This window comes from Toxotes jaculatrix, chromosome 14 (genome assembly GCF_017976425.1).
Source record: "Toxotes jaculatrix isolate fToxJac2 chromosome 14, fToxJac2.pri, whole genome shotgun sequence".
Lineage (NCBI taxonomy): Eukaryota > Metazoa > Chordata > Actinopteri > Toxotidae > Toxotes > Toxotes jaculatrix.
In genome coordinates, this window is record NC_054407.1 from 11,354,663 (window position 1) to 11,371,458 (window position 16,796).

Sequence of the window (16,796 nt, forward strand, 5' to 3'; positions counted from 1 at the left end):
GAGACACAAAAACATGCTTAGCTGCCCTTTCTCTGTGTTCAGCATCTGTTCCAGTACACCACCGAGGAGCAGAATGGAGGTGTAGTAAAGATCCCTGATGCCAAAGGAGATGACGCCTGGAAGGTGTATTTTGAGGAGACGGCTCAGGAAATAGTGGACGAGTTCGCCATGAGATATGGAGTAGAGTCCATCTACCAGGCCATGACGTGAGTCCCTCTCACATCACTCTGAATGTTTAACTGTGAAAGTTACAGTAATTAGACATTCAGAGACACAGGTTTTATTCCTGTTGCTGCCAAAGTGGCTTCAGCTTTGTGACATGTACAGTTAGATAATGACTTAGATAATGAGTTTATTTATTCATCAATACAGGGGTATCAGGAGCAAGTTAATGTACAAAATATATATATATATATATTTTTGCCTCTTCCACCCCACAGCCACTTTGCCTGCTTGTCATCTAAGTACATGTGCCCAGGAGTGCCAGCCGTGATGAGCACCTTGCTGGCCAACATCAACGCTTACTACGCCCACACCACCCAGTCCTCCAACAATGTTTCTGCCTCTGACAGATTTGCTGCATCAAACTTTGGCGTGAGTCCCAGATAATATTTTATAAATACTTGAGTCATATTTTGTCCTGTCTCCATAGACATGACTGAAAATGAAAAATGCTATGATAGAAGACACTCAGAAGATATCACTCTTAAAAACCTTTTAGAATTGACTAGCTCCTGGTCCCTCACTTTCACGTGGCCCTGCCTCCTTCTCCAAATGTCCAATCAGATGAGAGACCCAGCCTTAGATTTGTATAGTCAGATGGTGACAAATAGTCTGTCAGCTGTGTTTCTGAGTGTTTGTTCTGTTTTTGTATCTTTTCCTGTTTAGAAGGAGAGGTTTGTCAAACTGCTGGATCAGCTGCACAACTCCCTGAGGATCGACCTGTCCATGTACCGGGTACTGACTGCTTCTGTCAATTAGAATAAATTCGAAAGAATTTTGTTTCTACTAGACTTATCACTATAGACTCTTGATTGCTGTTAGAAAGCTATCTCTTGTTGGCCACATCTTTTTATGCTATTTCTGTGTGTACGTGTGTACACACAGCATGGGACTGAGGTGAAAATGTCACTGCCTATATTTTATTTTCTTTGTCTTACTACCTGAAAAAAAGAGTAAAGTTTTAAACTTGGGCAAACTTCTTGAGCAGTTTCTAATCATCTCTGTGTGGGTTTGTGAATGTGCTTCCAGAATAACTTCCCTGCCAGCAGTCCTGAAAGACTTCAAGATCTCAAGTCTACTGTTGATCTCTTGACAAGCATCACATTCTTCAGGATGAAAGTAAGAATGAATACAAGAAATAGATATTTTCTTTTCTTTTCTTTTCTTTTCTTTTCACATCAGCCACTTAACTCCAAAATAAACACAGTACAGTTTTCCAGCACTTTCTGGAAAGAAGCCTGAGGCACAAACTGAGAATCAGTTTAACATTACCCTATGCAAACTGAAGGTATTATCATGAAACTGTGTGTGTGTTTGTGTGTGTCAGGGTGTTAATTTGTCAGGGTGTTTGTGCAGCTCAGTGAGTTTATGGTTAGATTCCCACTGAGATAACCCCCTGCTGAGACCCTGTGTGTCTGACAAGACACTTTGTGGTGTTTTCGATTCAACCACATGTTATGCAACATTTGTGTTCAGGTCCAGGAGCTGCAGAGTCCCCCCAGGGCAAGCCAGGTGGTGAAGGACTGTGTGAAAGCCTGTCTCAACTCCACCTACGAGTATATTTTCAACAACTGCCACGACCTCTACAACAGGGAATATCAAACAGACCCTGTAAGTCTGCATGTGTGAAGCAAAAGTACTGCAGTGCTGCAGAAATTCTCGATGGATAAAGATATGAATCTGTAACCTCTTTCTGTCTGCAGTCAAAGGCAGTCCCTCCAGATGAGCAGGGTCCCAGCATCAAGAACCTGGATTTCTGGTCCAAACTCATCACCCTCATCGTCTCCATTATAGAGGAGGACAAAAACTCCTACACTCCTTGCCTTAATCAGTGAGTCTCTGCTTATATCGTCACTCTACTTGCTCAAATGTATCATGTAGGGGCAGTGCTGGAGACTTTCAAGGGCTTTATAAGGCAACAGCTGTGTGTGTGATTTATTTAAAGAACAGAATATAAAGCACTAAAGAATGAGGAGGGGAGTGTCAGAGAGTTAAGAGAAACAGAAACAGGCCAAACAGTCAAACAAACAGCCTTTTGTTTGTTTTGAAGTCACAAGGTGTGTCCTGTCAGTTCTGAAATGGAAAATAAAGATGACCTTACAATATCTAAGAACACCAGATGGTAAAAAACTGTACAGTATTGACAACATTATCTTCCTGTTTTATATTTCTGTGTATGTTTGTACTTGCAGTGTGCTCTGACAGTAAACCCTTAGCCTAAGTGTACGCAGACAGTTATTACTGTAAAACAGCAGCATTGGTGGGTGGGGGTAGTTTGGATAATGGATCCTGAGACACTTTTGAAAACTGTTAAATTCATATTCATACGTATTAAATTAACTGAAGTCATTGGCTTTGCTTTGGGAGATAATGAGGATAATAACATTTCGCTAATTTCATATTTTCTCAGATGCATTTTTCTTTCTGTGGTGGCTAAAAATATACAGAGCAAACACTGATGGCATTACATAAAATGATGGGTTATCTTGTTAAATAATGGAGTACTATTAATGGAGCAGGATTTAAGCCCGAGTACTGCCTCTTATAGGTTTCCCCAAGAACTGAATGTGGGCAAGATCAGTGCCGAGGTCATGTGGAATATGTTTGCACAAGATATGAAATATGCCATGGAGGGTAAGTTTTTTTCTGTGTGTTTGTGTATGTGTGTTGTTTTCAAGAGATGGTTTTTTTATGTGCAAATTCTTTATTGAGAAATAGCAGTGAAGTGGGACTTTCCTCATTCTTTCTCTTTGATATTCAGAGCATGAGAAGCATCGCCTGTGTAAAAGCGCAGATTATATGAACTTGCACTTCAAGGTGAAGTGGCTCTATAATGAGTACTGCAAGGAGCTGCCCACTTTCCAGAAGCACGTACCTGAATATCCAGCGTGAGTATTTTCTGTATAGCATTCATACTTTTCCTGCTACATTTGCCATCCTGGCACAAAGACTCATGTTGCCCTTTCTCATGTTTTTTTTTTCTTCTGCAGCTGGTTTGAGCCATTTGTCATCATGTGGTTAGATGAAAATGAAGAAGTGTCCAGAGATTTTCTCCACGGAGCCCTGGAGAGGGACAAAAAAGATGGGGTAACTACTTTTATCTGCATCTTTCTGCATATAAAACTCTAGCCTGCTAGCAGGTGCTGTCACAAAAGAAACCACAGTCAGCTGCTGGTCTGCTTCAGCAGGAAAAAGTATATGTATAGCTCCCAAAATGTCAAACAATTTCTTTAATAGTCTCAGCTTTCTTCAACAAAGCGTGCCAAAAAAAATGTGGAGCAAAGAGCCTTGGAAAAAAAAGAAGAAAGAAACAGGCGGTCATGTGAAACTAAAGTTTGACTAGAATTAATCTGATACTGCCGAGACAGCAATAAAATACAATATGAAAGCTTAAATTTGACCTCCTACCTGCAGCTTTTCCCCCTCAAAAAAAAAGTATTCATGCATTTCTCATGCAAATTCAGGCATTTCACATCATCTCTCCTGACTCAGCACATTCCAGGCAGAGAAGAGCAGGTTGAAGGCCTCGAGGCAATCAATAATGACTCAATACCAAAGGCAAATGGAAAAAAAAACTTCACTGCAGAAAGAAGCAGATGCTACAGCGCAAGTCGATGTACACTCACTCACACACATACCACGCAGCGACTCACGCTCTCAGTTTCGCTCACGCCTACATACCCACACAGCAATAAGGTCGATACAAAGCAGCTGAAGATTCTCCCTGTTCATATGTCAGAGATCCTCTGGGTCCAATTACCGTCGCCCGAGGCAGCTTCTGCTTTCCTGTGTCAGCGAAACAGTGGTCCCCAGACCCGGTCGTACACCATAACACTATTCACTTCTGGGCTAATGGCCGGCCTGTTAATGAGGGCCCTGCTCCTCATCATAACACTCTGATCGCCTCCATCACTCTCATCCAAAGGCTTTCAAAGGAATCACTTCACAGATCGTTTGATTGCAATCACAAGCACAACGGCTTCTCATACCCCTCACCCGTTCTTTCTTCCCGTTCTACAGTTCCAGGTCACGTCAGAGCACGCTTTGTTCTCCTGCTCAGTGGTGGACGTGTTCTCTCAGCTCAATCAAAGCTTTGAAATCATCCGCAAACTGGAGTGTCCTGACCCTCAGATCGTTGGGAACTACATGAAGAGATTCGCCAAGGTGACTTCTACCTCCTAATGTTCACACTTACCTGCCCTGTCACTTCTTCTCTATATATTTATATATATATATATATAATTGTATATTGTAGTGTATGTTCTCACTGTATTTATGCTCTCATAACATTCGTTTTATTTTTCTCTTTCAGACCATTGGCAATGTCCTGTTGTCTTATGCTGACATCATTGCAAAGGACTTTCCGAATCATGTCAAGAAGGAGAAAGTAGTACGTATTTGAGACATTTCAGAGTGGAAGACACTATGTAGTAGACAGGAAAGTTTGGCACGGCAAAGTATAAGGTGGAAATCTGTGTCAGCAGAAAAAGAGCAGCGACTGATTTAATAGTTTCATTTGAGCCCCATCAAGGCTTTGTTTAAAGATGGTACTCAGTTTGGTGTAAGTGGTCAGGTTGATTAATTTCTGCACAATAAACCTGCTCTTCAGTATAACATTCATGCCCAGGTTGCAGTGTTTCAAAGTGAATTAGAGCTGTGTAATTAGCTGAATGTGGTGTAGGCTTGTGGAAAAGTGGGCTGCGCTCCTCGAGAGACCAGGAGCCCCCGGAGGAGCAGTAATTACTGAAAACTCCTGTTTCTCCCGCCTTGCATCACCAAGAGTGTTTTCGCCAAAGAAGCAATAAAAAAGAGTTAACCTTGATTGATTACAATAAAAACCTGTGTGTGTGTGTGTGTGTGTTTGAGTAATGATTTTCCTCTTTCTCCTCTCAGCCATGTATCATCATCAATAACATCCAGCAGCTCAGAGTTCAGTTGGAGAAAATGTTTGAGGCCATGGGAGGCAAAGACGTAAGTTTCCACACACTCTGTTACTGGTGTGGTTGTTCTAACATGATATGACCCTTGTATTAATCCCAGTTGTTCTCTTCCAGCTCAATGTGGAGGCTAGTGACTTCCTGAAGGAGCTGCAAAACAAACTCAACAGCGTCATGGATGACCTGAGCCGCATCTTTGCAGTCAGGTGAGTGTGTCGATTTTTATTCCTGCCTGGATCTACAAGATGCTGCAATCAGCTTCTCCAGCTGACGTTTGTCATGTTTTTTGTGCATGGTGTTGGCAGTTTCCAGCCCCAGATCGAGGACAACGTGAGACAGATGGGGGACATCCTAGCTCAAGTAAAAGGTCAGACCGTACCAGCCAATGGCAGCGTGGTTCAGGAGGCAGACAATGTCTTGCAACCCATTATGGACTTCCTGGACAGCAAGTAAGAGCATCAGCACTGTTCAAGAGTCGACAGAAATGTGTCTCAACAGTTGGCATCGAATGTTTGGACAGATTCTTAGTCTTGGTTACTCTTTCTTTTAACAGATATTTTCTTGATCTAAATCAGAAAATAAGGAAAAATGTGCTGATTTTATACTGTTTTCTTATGGCAAAATAAGTATCATTCTGGTGTTGGTATCAAAAACATTCAGACAAAACTATATGTTTTAGTGTTGCCTTTTTATCTACAGCTGAGAGATTGTGTGTTTCTATGTTTCAGCCTGTCGCTGTTTGCTAAGATCTGTGAGAAGACAGTCCTGAAGAGAGTGCTGAAGGAGCTGTGGAAACTAGTGATGAACACAATGGAAAAAACAATTGTTCTTCCAACACTTACTGACCAGACGGTATGTAATAAAAAAAAGTGGCACTGACTCCTATGTTTTTCCCTTCTCTCCTTCTGAATTTCAATGCTTTTCATTGCTGTGTTCCATTGTGACTGTACATTAACTCATCTATCCTGCCATTACCCCGTTCTCTCTACTGTCCTCCCTTTCTTAGGTTATTGTAAGTATGTGTGTGTGTGCGTGCGCGCGTGTGTGTGCGTGTGTGTGCAGCCTCTGTGAGCATGAAGAAACCCTCTATTTTATATTAGGAGCCTTAACACCACCCTCTGTAGCCCCTTTTCACTTATTTTTTTTTTTTTTTTTTACAATTCATTTGGATATCAGTTGCATCAAAACTTTATTTAAACAACTGCACGGTGCACCGGAGGCAATGTAACCTACCCATGAGTCCCTTCAATAATAACTGATAGTACATCAAACCACTTAAGCCATCTTATTCTGTGTCTATTTAAAATATATTTTCCACAAAGTTTTCACACAAATCTACAACGATGACGGTTCAAAACGTAGTATGAAATTTGTAGTTTTATTCTTTTCCTGTTCACTCTTCAAAACTCCTCTTCTCCTATTTACAGCCGCCTGTCCTCACTTAACCTCCTCAACTCACCTCTCACTTTACAAATCACCTGCTGATGTCTTTACCTAGACCACTCTTTACATACTGTACTCACTTGTCTGTCCATTGCTCCCTGACAGGGCACCCAGATGATCTTCAATGCTGCTAAAGAGCTGGGCCAGCTTTCCAAGCTCAAGGTGATGAAAACAGAAGACAGCAACTGAACACCTAGAATATGAAAAGTACCTCACATATAGATTTTGTTTCAGCAATAACTGTGGTGGTGTAACTGATTCCTTTGTTTGATCTGTCCTGTAGGAGCACATGGGGCGAGAGGAGGCCAAAGCTCTGACTCCTAAACAGTGTGCAGTAATAGAGCTGGCACTGGATACTATAAAGGTATTGTATGGTCTGTTACACAAACAGAAATTAATTCTCTTGATTCTTACTTTTATATTATTTTAATTTGGTTTGTGGCTACTTAACACAAAGATACACTAAAGGAACAAAAAAGTTTGAGCTTTCCAATGAAAAAAATAGTGAACAAATAAATGAACAATAAAATCCTGGACTTTATTTCATGAGTGTTTCTGGTGTCATCACAGTCCACTAACCTCCACCAAGGTGAAGATGTTGTTCTATGATTTGAAACAGGAAATTTAATTTTAAAAAGGCACAAAAGTCACAGAAAACTCAAATTCAAAGATCAATAATAATAATAAACAAAAAAATCTGATTAACTCTAATTACCTGTAGGTGAAAAAGACACTGAAATTTGGGCAAACACTGTGGAAATCAGGGAAATGATCATAACTCTATAATGTGGTTTGAACTGTATTTCTTTTACAAAGCATCTACAGCTTTAACTATAGTCCTTTATGAGCATTTTTATTTTACTTCAAGGTGACACATTTGTATTAATAAGTATTGTAAGTAGTAAGTATAAGTATAAAGAAGTATGAAATAACAAAATATTCTTCTCACTTTTCCAACACAACCTTGAACAAAACATCATCATGCTGTTACCTGTTTTGTGTTCATTAGGGCAGATTTAGAGGTGTCTGAGTTACTAAGCCAGCTTCAAACCATCATTTGTTTCATAACTGCAGAGCTGACAATGTTGTTGCACGATACAAAGCAGTTTTGTCAGGCTTGTACATTTTCCGCTTGGATCTCTCTTGTCTTTTCTCTGCCTGTCTCTCTGCCCATCTGTCTACTTTACCTGTGTATTGTTGTATCTGTTATGCAGCAATACTTCCATGCCGGTGGTGTGGGCCTGAAGAAAACATTCTTGGAAAAGAGTCCAGACCTACAGTCTCTGCGCTACGCCTTGTCTCTGTACACGCAGGCCACAGACAAACTCATCAGGAAGTTTGTCCTCTCGCAGAACGCTCAGGGTACAACTTTAAACAGCAATGACACACACACACACACACACACACACACACACACAAACACACTTACACAAAGTCACACAGCAGGTTCACACAGCTATGCATTCAAAGAGTTTCACTGCTAATTCTTAGCGTTATTACGTCTTATGGAATTAAATGGGATTATGGGATTAAATAGAATAACTTCTTACAGATTTGTTTTGGGAGAAAATGTTTCATTCAATGCTTCAGTGAGTTACAGTTGCACTAAAAGTAGATGCAAAAATACAGTTTGACTTTATATACTGTATATTTAATTATATACAGTTAACAATACAGCAAGATCAGCAATACATGAAAAATACTTTCAAGCACAGTTCTTTCCATCTATTTTAACCAGTAACCATGACCTCAGTCTTTAATTAGAAAAAGTTGTATTTGTGATTTCATCTTTTAATGCTGCTTTCATCCGTCTCCTCTCAGTCCACGGAGGGAAAGGGATCAGGTACACGGCAAACGAAGACACACCGCCGGAGAAAGGTACGTGTCAGCGGTGTTGTGTAAAATCTGCACATCGCCCACAGCAGTTCAGACATCAGTGTGTTCAAACTGTCACACACCAAAGACAACCGGACACTGTGAGCACTGTTAGCCTTCGGCACAACCTCGACTCTGCTTCTTCTTCATCCTCCTCTTTTATACTTTGAGCTTCTTTTTGATCAGTCGATGAAGAAAAAATATGATTTGTGCATAGAACTTTTTGATTGTGATATATACGGAGAGCGCACACAGAAAAATAATGTCCAAAACAAGCTTTCATATAAAAAAAAAAAACTGCAATGACTGGAGATCAAGGTGAGGCTGACAGACTGTGTCAGCTGATGGAACAGAGCTTTTCTCCAGAAACTTGTGTTGCACTTTGGATTCTTTCAGTGTTCCCCCCCTCGCTTTTTTTCTTTTTTCCTTCGGCGTCAATAGAGTGTCAAGAACGAATTACCAGCTATTACTGCATTACAGTTTGCCATTTGCTCAGCATTAGAGCTGGCGCAAGAGCTGCTTTACCCAGCCAAGTCCTGCTCATCTGATTATCACAGAGAATGTGTGTGTGTGTGGTTTCTGCATGTTTAAATTTAGTTCACAATCTGCTGATGCATCCCAGTTCCTAAAGTCGTATATCTCAGCTGTGCTACATTGCAGACCGCAAAAACACCAGTTTTGGCCATCCAAAGACATATGGGCTTAGACACACACACAAACACACACGTGGACAAATCAGCCACTTACTGAGTGTTTCTTCACAGCATCTGGAGTGGATGCAGTTGGCGAGGTAGTCATGAACGTGGATATCTTACCCCAGCCTAACGGAGAACACAAGATCAGTGTCAAAGGTAAAACATCAGAGCAGACTCCATTACTGTCCCGTTTTCTAGAATCTGTCAGTGATTCATCTGTGTCCTTAACCCTTCTTCTTTGCTTAACTTATAACCTCCCGTTGTCCTCCAGTGGTGGCTGCTAATGACTTGAAATGGAAGGCGCAGGGCTTCAGGCCCTTTGTGGAGGTCTACATCATTGGCCCTCACCTCAGCGACAAGAAGAGGAAGTTTGCCACCAAGTCCAAGAACAACAGCTGGTCACCCAAGTTCAATGAGAGCTTCCAGTAGTGAGTATCCACTTCAGCTGCTTGATTTGGTTCTCGTATTGGCTCGTGTTTCAGCCACATTTAATGTAGTTCAGACATCTTTGCGCCAGAAGGTGATCCAGACCCACTAATGACTGCTGTCTTGTTTCAGCTCCCTGGGCACTGAGGTGGGTCCAGAGAGCTACGAGCTGCAGGTGTGCGTGAAGGACTACTGCTTTGCCAGAGAGGACCGCACCGTGGGCATGGCCGTGCTGCAGGTGAAGGACATGGCCAACAAGAACAGCGTCACCTGCTGGCTGCCGCTGGGCAGACGCGTCCACATGGACGAGACGGGCCTGACGGTGCTGCGCATCCTCTCTCAGCGCAACAATGACGACGTGGCCAAAGAGTTTGTGAAGCTCAAGTCGGACCAGCGCTCTGCTGAGGAGGGCCGCAGCTGAGGGAGGAAGAGGAAGAAGAGGAAGAGGAGGAGGAGAGCGACACACACGTGTGCACAAAAACACCAGAGACAAAATCGAAAGACGCAGTATTACGCACACATAGTACTCACACACCCACACAGATGTGCAATACACAAGCACACACATAAAAAAGCTCTATTGTACATATATCTGCATACATTATGCAACATTTCCATTGCAATGGTATCAATGCAAACATGGAGGAATATGTTTATAAATAATAATAATGATGATTTAAAAAATCAGATTTAATTTTGAATATCTCAACAACTCAACTCAGACCTCTCAGTTTAAGGTTAGCCTCACGTTAGCAAGCAATTGTCAGTCCCTCCCTCGCTCTTTCCAGTAACACATCCCACCTTTTTATACGCTGTACATTTAGATGTGATATAATGCAACGCAGAACAGCAACAGAACCGTGTGAATAGTTGGAGAACGACCACTTTGCACTTTTGCTTCTCTGTATCTTCAGGAGAGCAGTCCTCGCCTAGCTATGCTCTGTCCGTCCGTCCGTCCCTCCGTCTGCTTGCCTGCCTGCCTGCCGTTCTCACCCCTCAACTACCCCGCCCCCCCCTCCCCAACCCGGTATTCCCTCTGCGTAGTCTTCCCATGGTGTGACGTATTGCGTAACTTGGGAGTTCAGGCACAGATGTAAAATCAGCTTCCTTCATGCCACCCCCCCAAAAGCCCCACACAGAAAGAAACACACAACACTGACCTTAGATCAGTGTCCAGGGGTGGGAGGTGGGGGGCCACATATCTGTTTCTCTGTCCTGTAATGTACCAACGTCCTGCATGTTGACCCCAGGGACACTGTGATTCACCATGGCAACCGCTCCCCTCCCACAGAAAAGATGGCTGCCTCCGATACATGACCTGTGTGAGCATGGTGCATATAACCCTGGTTTAAAAAGGTTTTTTTCAAATCAGACCTGACTTAACCTTCACGATCCTGGAGGAAGCAGACCAACGAAGCTGAGCCTGATCTGTGATGCGTTGACAGAGGCAAAGGTTGTGGCCACAATGTGCATTTTGTTTTAACTTTATTTGCTTCACATCGCCACAAACGGAGCAATACCCCAGCGTCCGAACACATCTACACCCCACCCTTAAGAGTGCACATAAACTCCGAAAAGGGCTACAGGATCAGTGGACTGGGATGTCGGTTTACGCACTAATACGTACTGTCCGCGCTACTGTTGGCAAATTGACCACAAAGTGTCACCCCCACCCCTCACCCCACCTCCTCCACCTGCTCAGCCACAGACACACCACCACACTGCAGACACGCCAGGACTCAGAAAAGTCTCTCATGAGCGACACCGTGGAGGAACTTGAAATAAAATCCACATGAAGCACCCTCCTCCTGATCGCCTGCACACGTATCTAAACCCCCTATCTCTTAAAAGGCAATAGTGGTTTGTTTGTACCTTCTCTGAACCTCGTGGTTTTTATGAAGAGCAAAGCCTCTGTTAAACACTGCTGTGTCTTTTGTCGATGTGTGCGTGCATGTGTGTGAAGGTGTGTGAGGGTGTGTGTGTGTGTGTGGGCTCTGAGATTGTGAGCAATATATTGTACCTACATACCCAAAAATGTATGCGCTGTCAGTGCAACTACAGGAGCACCAACTGCAATATCCAGATCCAAGGAATGGGAAACTTATGATTCTTTTTTTTTAATGTGTAAATCACTAAGATATTTTATTTATGGACTCATAAAATCCCCATTCCCTTTTGAACTGTACACTATTTCTCGCATGATTTGGATAAGAGAGAAAGAAGGTGTTTTAATTGCCATTTGCCTTTTTTAGGACCAAATTTGCACGAACCAGAGCTCATGTTTGTTTTGTTTTGTTTTTTTGTTTTTTTCCAAAGAAAGAAGCCATCAGAGTCACCGCCAAGCATTTATGGTGTTCAATTATTAGTCTCGTCATGTGCTTTGATGCAAAACAACAACAACAGCAACAAAAAGAGGTGAGCAAACACTCACAGTCGTAGTCCGGTTTGTCCTGTAGCGTCTCTGTGAAACTTTAATGATGTTGTGCGACAGTCAGTAAAAGCTGCAGGAGGTTTTTCTTTCTTTTTTTTTCCTGTCGCCACGTGGAGCTACATCAGACATCACTGCTGGCCTGTCACATGTTGTCTTTACAGAATACTGTTGTATGCTACCAAATACAAATCTTCTGAATGTTATTAATCCTCAGCAGAGCCTTCTTTCTACGATCAAAGGGATGTTTAATCCACAAAACCGTGACTAGCTTGGGAACACCAACTCATGCCTTTTGATTTAAGGCCTCCGAAAGTTCACTTAAATCAACAGATTGTATGTTCAATCATGTTAGATTACTGATATTTATTTATTGTTTTTGGGTGAACTAGCCTTTTAAAGTTAGCTATCTTTGTGACATTTAACACACAGTGCAGTTACATTGTTGTCTAAGTAATCCCAGGGCTCAAGACGAAACTCGACACGTCAGGTTGTAGCTGAAAAAAGCAACAACAATAAGAAAAAACAAACAAACAAACAAACAAAAACACGTGATCGTCCAGTTCGGGGCTTGTCGGTTGCCTGCTTCATGTATCTACACATTGACCACCACACGCACACCTACACACACACAGACACACACACATCTCTGCTCAAGCACAAAAGGGCACATGTTTAGATGACACACATGCATGCATGCACGCCGACACAACTCTGTGGAGACCAATGATGCCCACTCTGTGAATAGAATCAACTTAAAATTGCATGACGGGAAACTTTAGTGTGCCAGCACGTGTCTCTTTGATGTTACTTGACTTTTTATTTTACTTTTTTTTTTATTTCTAATGCTATGTAATGATAACTCATCAATGTTTTTTTGTTTATTTTTTGTGTCTTTTTCAAAAACGCTTGTGAATACGTCTTCTGTAACCAATATGAATGTAGTGTGAACACAGAACTCGCATGAGAGAATTATTTTCTACTGAGGATGTTTCTAATTTGTTTCTTATCATTATTGATTGTTCTTTAATGAGGATGAAGTGGAACTGGAATGCAGCCTGATTGTGATCTGCTTCCTATTAAAAGGACATTTGTGTCACAATCTAAACGGCTGTTTTATTATCCTCTCTGTGGTACCCGACAACCACATTACTGCAGTTTGATTTGTATCTTTGCAGTTAAGAAAAATACTAATCAACCACCCATTAACAAAAAGAGCAAGTGTGAACCCGATGAGTGTTTCAGCAGATGATGTAGTCTGTCAGATGTTGACAGCGGAGTATTATATTGATGCAAACTTTCTGCTGGAACAACCGGCTTCCACTGCACTGAGCTGTTCTGAGTCTGTTCTCTATGTGACCTCTGACCCCCCTGTGGAGAGGGGGCGGGGAGCTGTCACACATTTGTTTTATATGTTCAAGATAGAGGATAGAAAGTCTAAAACACAACAGATCAGTATGAACGTAGAACATTTTCTCTTTAACATGAACGTTAAGAAAATTGGCATTTTTGTTTGAAAAATTGTTGCCACCCAATTTGCTGTCAATTGACAAATCCCTTTATGTGTTATTTTAGTTGATGAAATGTCCCAACAGTGGAAAAAGTCTCTCCAAAATCCAAAATGACATCCTAAACTAGCTTGTTTTCTCTGATCAGTGGTCGATAACCTACAGGTATTTAATTCATACATATGTAAAACAGAGAAAAACTGCAAATTGTTGCATTTTAGAAGCTTTATAAGGGTCTTTAGTGGATTAAAAATTGTTCAATTTTCTGTGAACTCATCATTTAAGCATTACTCTGGAGTAGGTATCTGAAAAAACAAAAAAAATTAAAGCTGCAAGCAGCGATGGGCGGGCCCTTGCACCCCTTGCGAGCCGTAGGACAAGAGTCCTCCACAGCAGTATACAGAAACAGAAAAGACATGGCCCCCTCCCAGCAGGGGGCGCTATGAGTGTATCATCATATGATCATATAAATGAGTTGAGAGTGTGAAGGTCATCCTGATTCTGTGCAGAGCAAACATGTAATTTAGTTTAATGGACAGTTTGTTATTTGTAAATTACTTTAGTGTTGTTTAGAATTTGTGTAGACATTTCAATGGTGTTATTTTAAAATGAGCCAAAAAAAGTCATACATTAGTATGGCTTCAAAATGTCATAAAAGAGGCCAAACGGCTGTAAGGCTTATAAATCAGCCAAAAAAAGAGAATATTTTAGATCTCAAAATATCATGAAAAGTGTCATATGGCCGTATAGCTTCAAAATATGCCAAAAAAGTCATATTTTAGTAAGACCTCAAAATGTTATAAAACATGTGATATGGCCGAAAGGCTTCAAAATATGAAAAAGAAGTCATATTTTAGAAAGACCTAAAAATGTCACCAAAAGTGTCATGCGGCCGTAAGGCTTCAAAATATGCCAAAAAAAGTCATATTTTCGTAAGACGTCAAAATGTCAAAAAATGTCAAAGTATATTAAGGTTTCAAAATATGCCAAAAAAAGTCATATTTTAGTAAGACCTCAAAATGTCATAGTATATTAAGGCTTCAAAATATGCCAAAAAAAGTCATATTTTAGTAAGACCTCAAAATGTCATAAAAAACATCATAGTATAGTAAGGCGTGAAAATATGCCAAAAAAAGTAAAAAAAAATTTTGACTAAACAATGTCATAAAAAAATTCATAGTATAGTAAGGCGTAAAAATCGGCCAAAAAAAGTCAAAATTTTTTTTGACCTCAAAATGTCATAAAAAACGTCATAGTATAGTAAGACGTCAAAATGTCATAAAAAATGTCATGGTATAGTAAGGCATCAAAATCGGACTAAAAAAGTCAAAACTTTTTTGACCTCAAAATGTCATAAAGAACGTCATAGTATAGTAAGGCGTCAAAATGTCATAAAAAAAAGTCATAGTATAGAAAGGCGTCAAAATGTCATAAAAAACGCCATAGTATAGTATGGCCTTTTTTTTCAGCCAAAAAAAGTCAAAATTTTTTTTGACCTCAAAATGTCATAAAAAACGTCATAGTATAGTATGGCGTTTTTTTCGGCCAGAAAAAGTCAAAATTTTTTTTGACCTCAAAATGTCATAAAAAACGTCATAGTATAGTAAGACATCAAAATGTCATAAAAAATGTCATAGTATAGTAAGGCATCAAAATCGGACTAAAAAAGTCAAAACTTTTTTGACCTCAAAATGTCATAAAAAACGTCATAGTATAGTAAGGCGTCAAAATCGGACAAAAAAAGTCAAACATTTTTTTGACCTCAAAATGTCATAAAAAACGTCATAGTATAGTATGGTGTTTTTTTCGGAAAAAAAAAGTCAAAACTTTTTTTGACCTCAAAATGTCATAAAAAACGTCATAGTATAGTATGGCGTTTTTTTCGGACAAAAAAAGTCAAAAAAATTTTTGACCTCAAAATGTCATAAAAAACGTCATAGTATAGTATGGCGTTTTTTTCGGCCAAAAAAAAGTCAAAATTTTTTTGGACCTCAAAATGTCATAAAAAACGTCATAGTATAGTATGGCGTTTTTTTCGGCCAAAAAAAGTCAAAATTTTTTTGGACCTCAAAATGTCATAAAAAACGTCATAGTATAGTAAGGCGTCAAAATCGGACAAAAAAAGTCAAAAAATTTTTTGACCTCAAAATGTCATAAAAAACGTCATAGTATAGTAAGGCGTCAAAATCGGACAAAAAAAGTCAAAAATTTTTTTGACCTCAAAATGTCATAAAAAACGTCATAGTATAGTATGGCGTTTTTTTCAGCCAAAAAAAGTCAAAATTATTTTGGACCTCAAAATGTCATAAAAAACGTCATAGTATAGTATGGCGTTTTTTTCGGCCAAAAAAAGTCAAAATTTTTTTGACCTCAAAATGTCATAAAAAAGTCATAGTATAGTATGGCGTGTTTTTCGGCCAAAATTAGTCAAAATTTTTTTTGACCTCAAAATGTCATAAAAACGTCATAGTATAGTATGGCGTTTTTTTCGGCCAAAAAAAGTCAAAAAAATTTTTGACCTCAAAATGTCATAAAAAACGTCATAGTATAGTATGGCGTCAAAATCGGGCAAAAAAAGTCAAAAATTTTTTTGACCTCAAAATGTCATAAAAAACGTCATAGTATAGTAAGGCGTCAAAATCGGACAAAAAAAGTCAAACATTTTTTTGACCTCAAAATGTCATAAAAAACGTCATAGTATAGTATGGCGTATTTTTCGGACAAAAAAAGTCAAAAATTTTTTTGACCTCAAAATGTCATAAAAAACGTCATAGTATAATATGGCGTTTTTTTTCGGCCAAAAAAAGTCAAAATTATTTTGGACCTCAAAATGTCATAAAAAATGTCATAGTATAGTATGGCGTTTTTTTTTCGGCCAAAAAAAGTCAAAATTTTTTTTGACCTCAAAATGTCATAAAAAACGTCATAGTATAGTATGGCGTTTTTTTTCGGCCAAAAAAAGTCAAAATTATTTTGGACCTCAAAATGTCATAAAAAATGTCATAGTATAGTATGGCGTTTTTTTTCGGCCAAAAAAAGTCAAAATTTTTTTTGACCTCAAAATGTCATAAAAAACGTCATAGTATAGTAAGGCGTCAAAATCGGACAAAAAAAGTCAAAAATTTTTTTGACCTCAAAATGTCATAAAAAACGTCATAGTATAGTAAGGCGTCAAAATCGGACAAAAAAAGTCAAACATTTTTTTGACCTCAAAATGTCATAAAAAACGTCATAGTATAGTATGGCGTTTTTTTCGGACAAA

General features: G+C 39.8%; 1 protein-coding gene across 1 annotated transcript in view; it reads left to right on the forward strand.

Annotated features, from left to right (window-relative positions):
* The window catches only part of LOC121193538 (protein unc-13 homolog A-like), a 31,826-nt gene extending 18,709 nt beyond the window's left edge, over positions 1–13,117 (forward strand). The window contains exons 21-42 of the mRNA XM_041055890.1: positions 43–206; positions 441–594; positions 889–957; positions 1,252–1,341; positions 1,699–1,833; positions 1,926–2,053; positions 2,771–2,856; positions 2,984–3,110; positions 3,213–3,309; positions 4,243–4,386; positions 4,535–4,612; positions 5,116–5,193; positions 5,277–5,365; positions 5,465–5,608; positions 5,888–6,011; positions 6,708–6,764; positions 6,886–6,966; positions 7,817–7,964; positions 8,424–8,480; positions 9,242–9,328; positions 9,444–9,600; positions 9,731–13,117. Of these exons, the coding sequence (XP_040911824.1) occupies positions 43–206; positions 441–594; positions 889–957; positions 1,252–1,341; positions 1,699–1,833; positions 1,926–2,053; positions 2,771–2,856; positions 2,984–3,110; positions 3,213–3,309; positions 4,243–4,386; positions 4,535–4,612; positions 5,116–5,193; positions 5,277–5,365; positions 5,465–5,608; positions 5,888–6,011; positions 6,708–6,764; positions 6,886–6,966; positions 7,817–7,964; positions 8,424–8,480; positions 9,242–9,328; positions 9,444–9,600; positions 9,731–10,019 (2,583 nt within the window). The 3' untranslated portion in view covers positions 10,020–13,117. The remainder of the gene's footprint in view (positions 1–42; positions 207–440; positions 595–888; positions 958–1,251; positions 1,342–1,698; positions 1,834–1,925; positions 2,054–2,770; positions 2,857–2,983; positions 3,111–3,212; positions 3,310–4,242; positions 4,387–4,534; positions 4,613–5,115; positions 5,194–5,276; positions 5,366–5,464; positions 5,609–5,887; positions 6,012–6,707; positions 6,765–6,885; positions 6,967–7,816; positions 7,965–8,423; positions 8,481–9,241; positions 9,329–9,443; positions 9,601–9,730) is intronic.
* Positions 13,118–16,796: the final 3,679 nt, after the last annotated feature.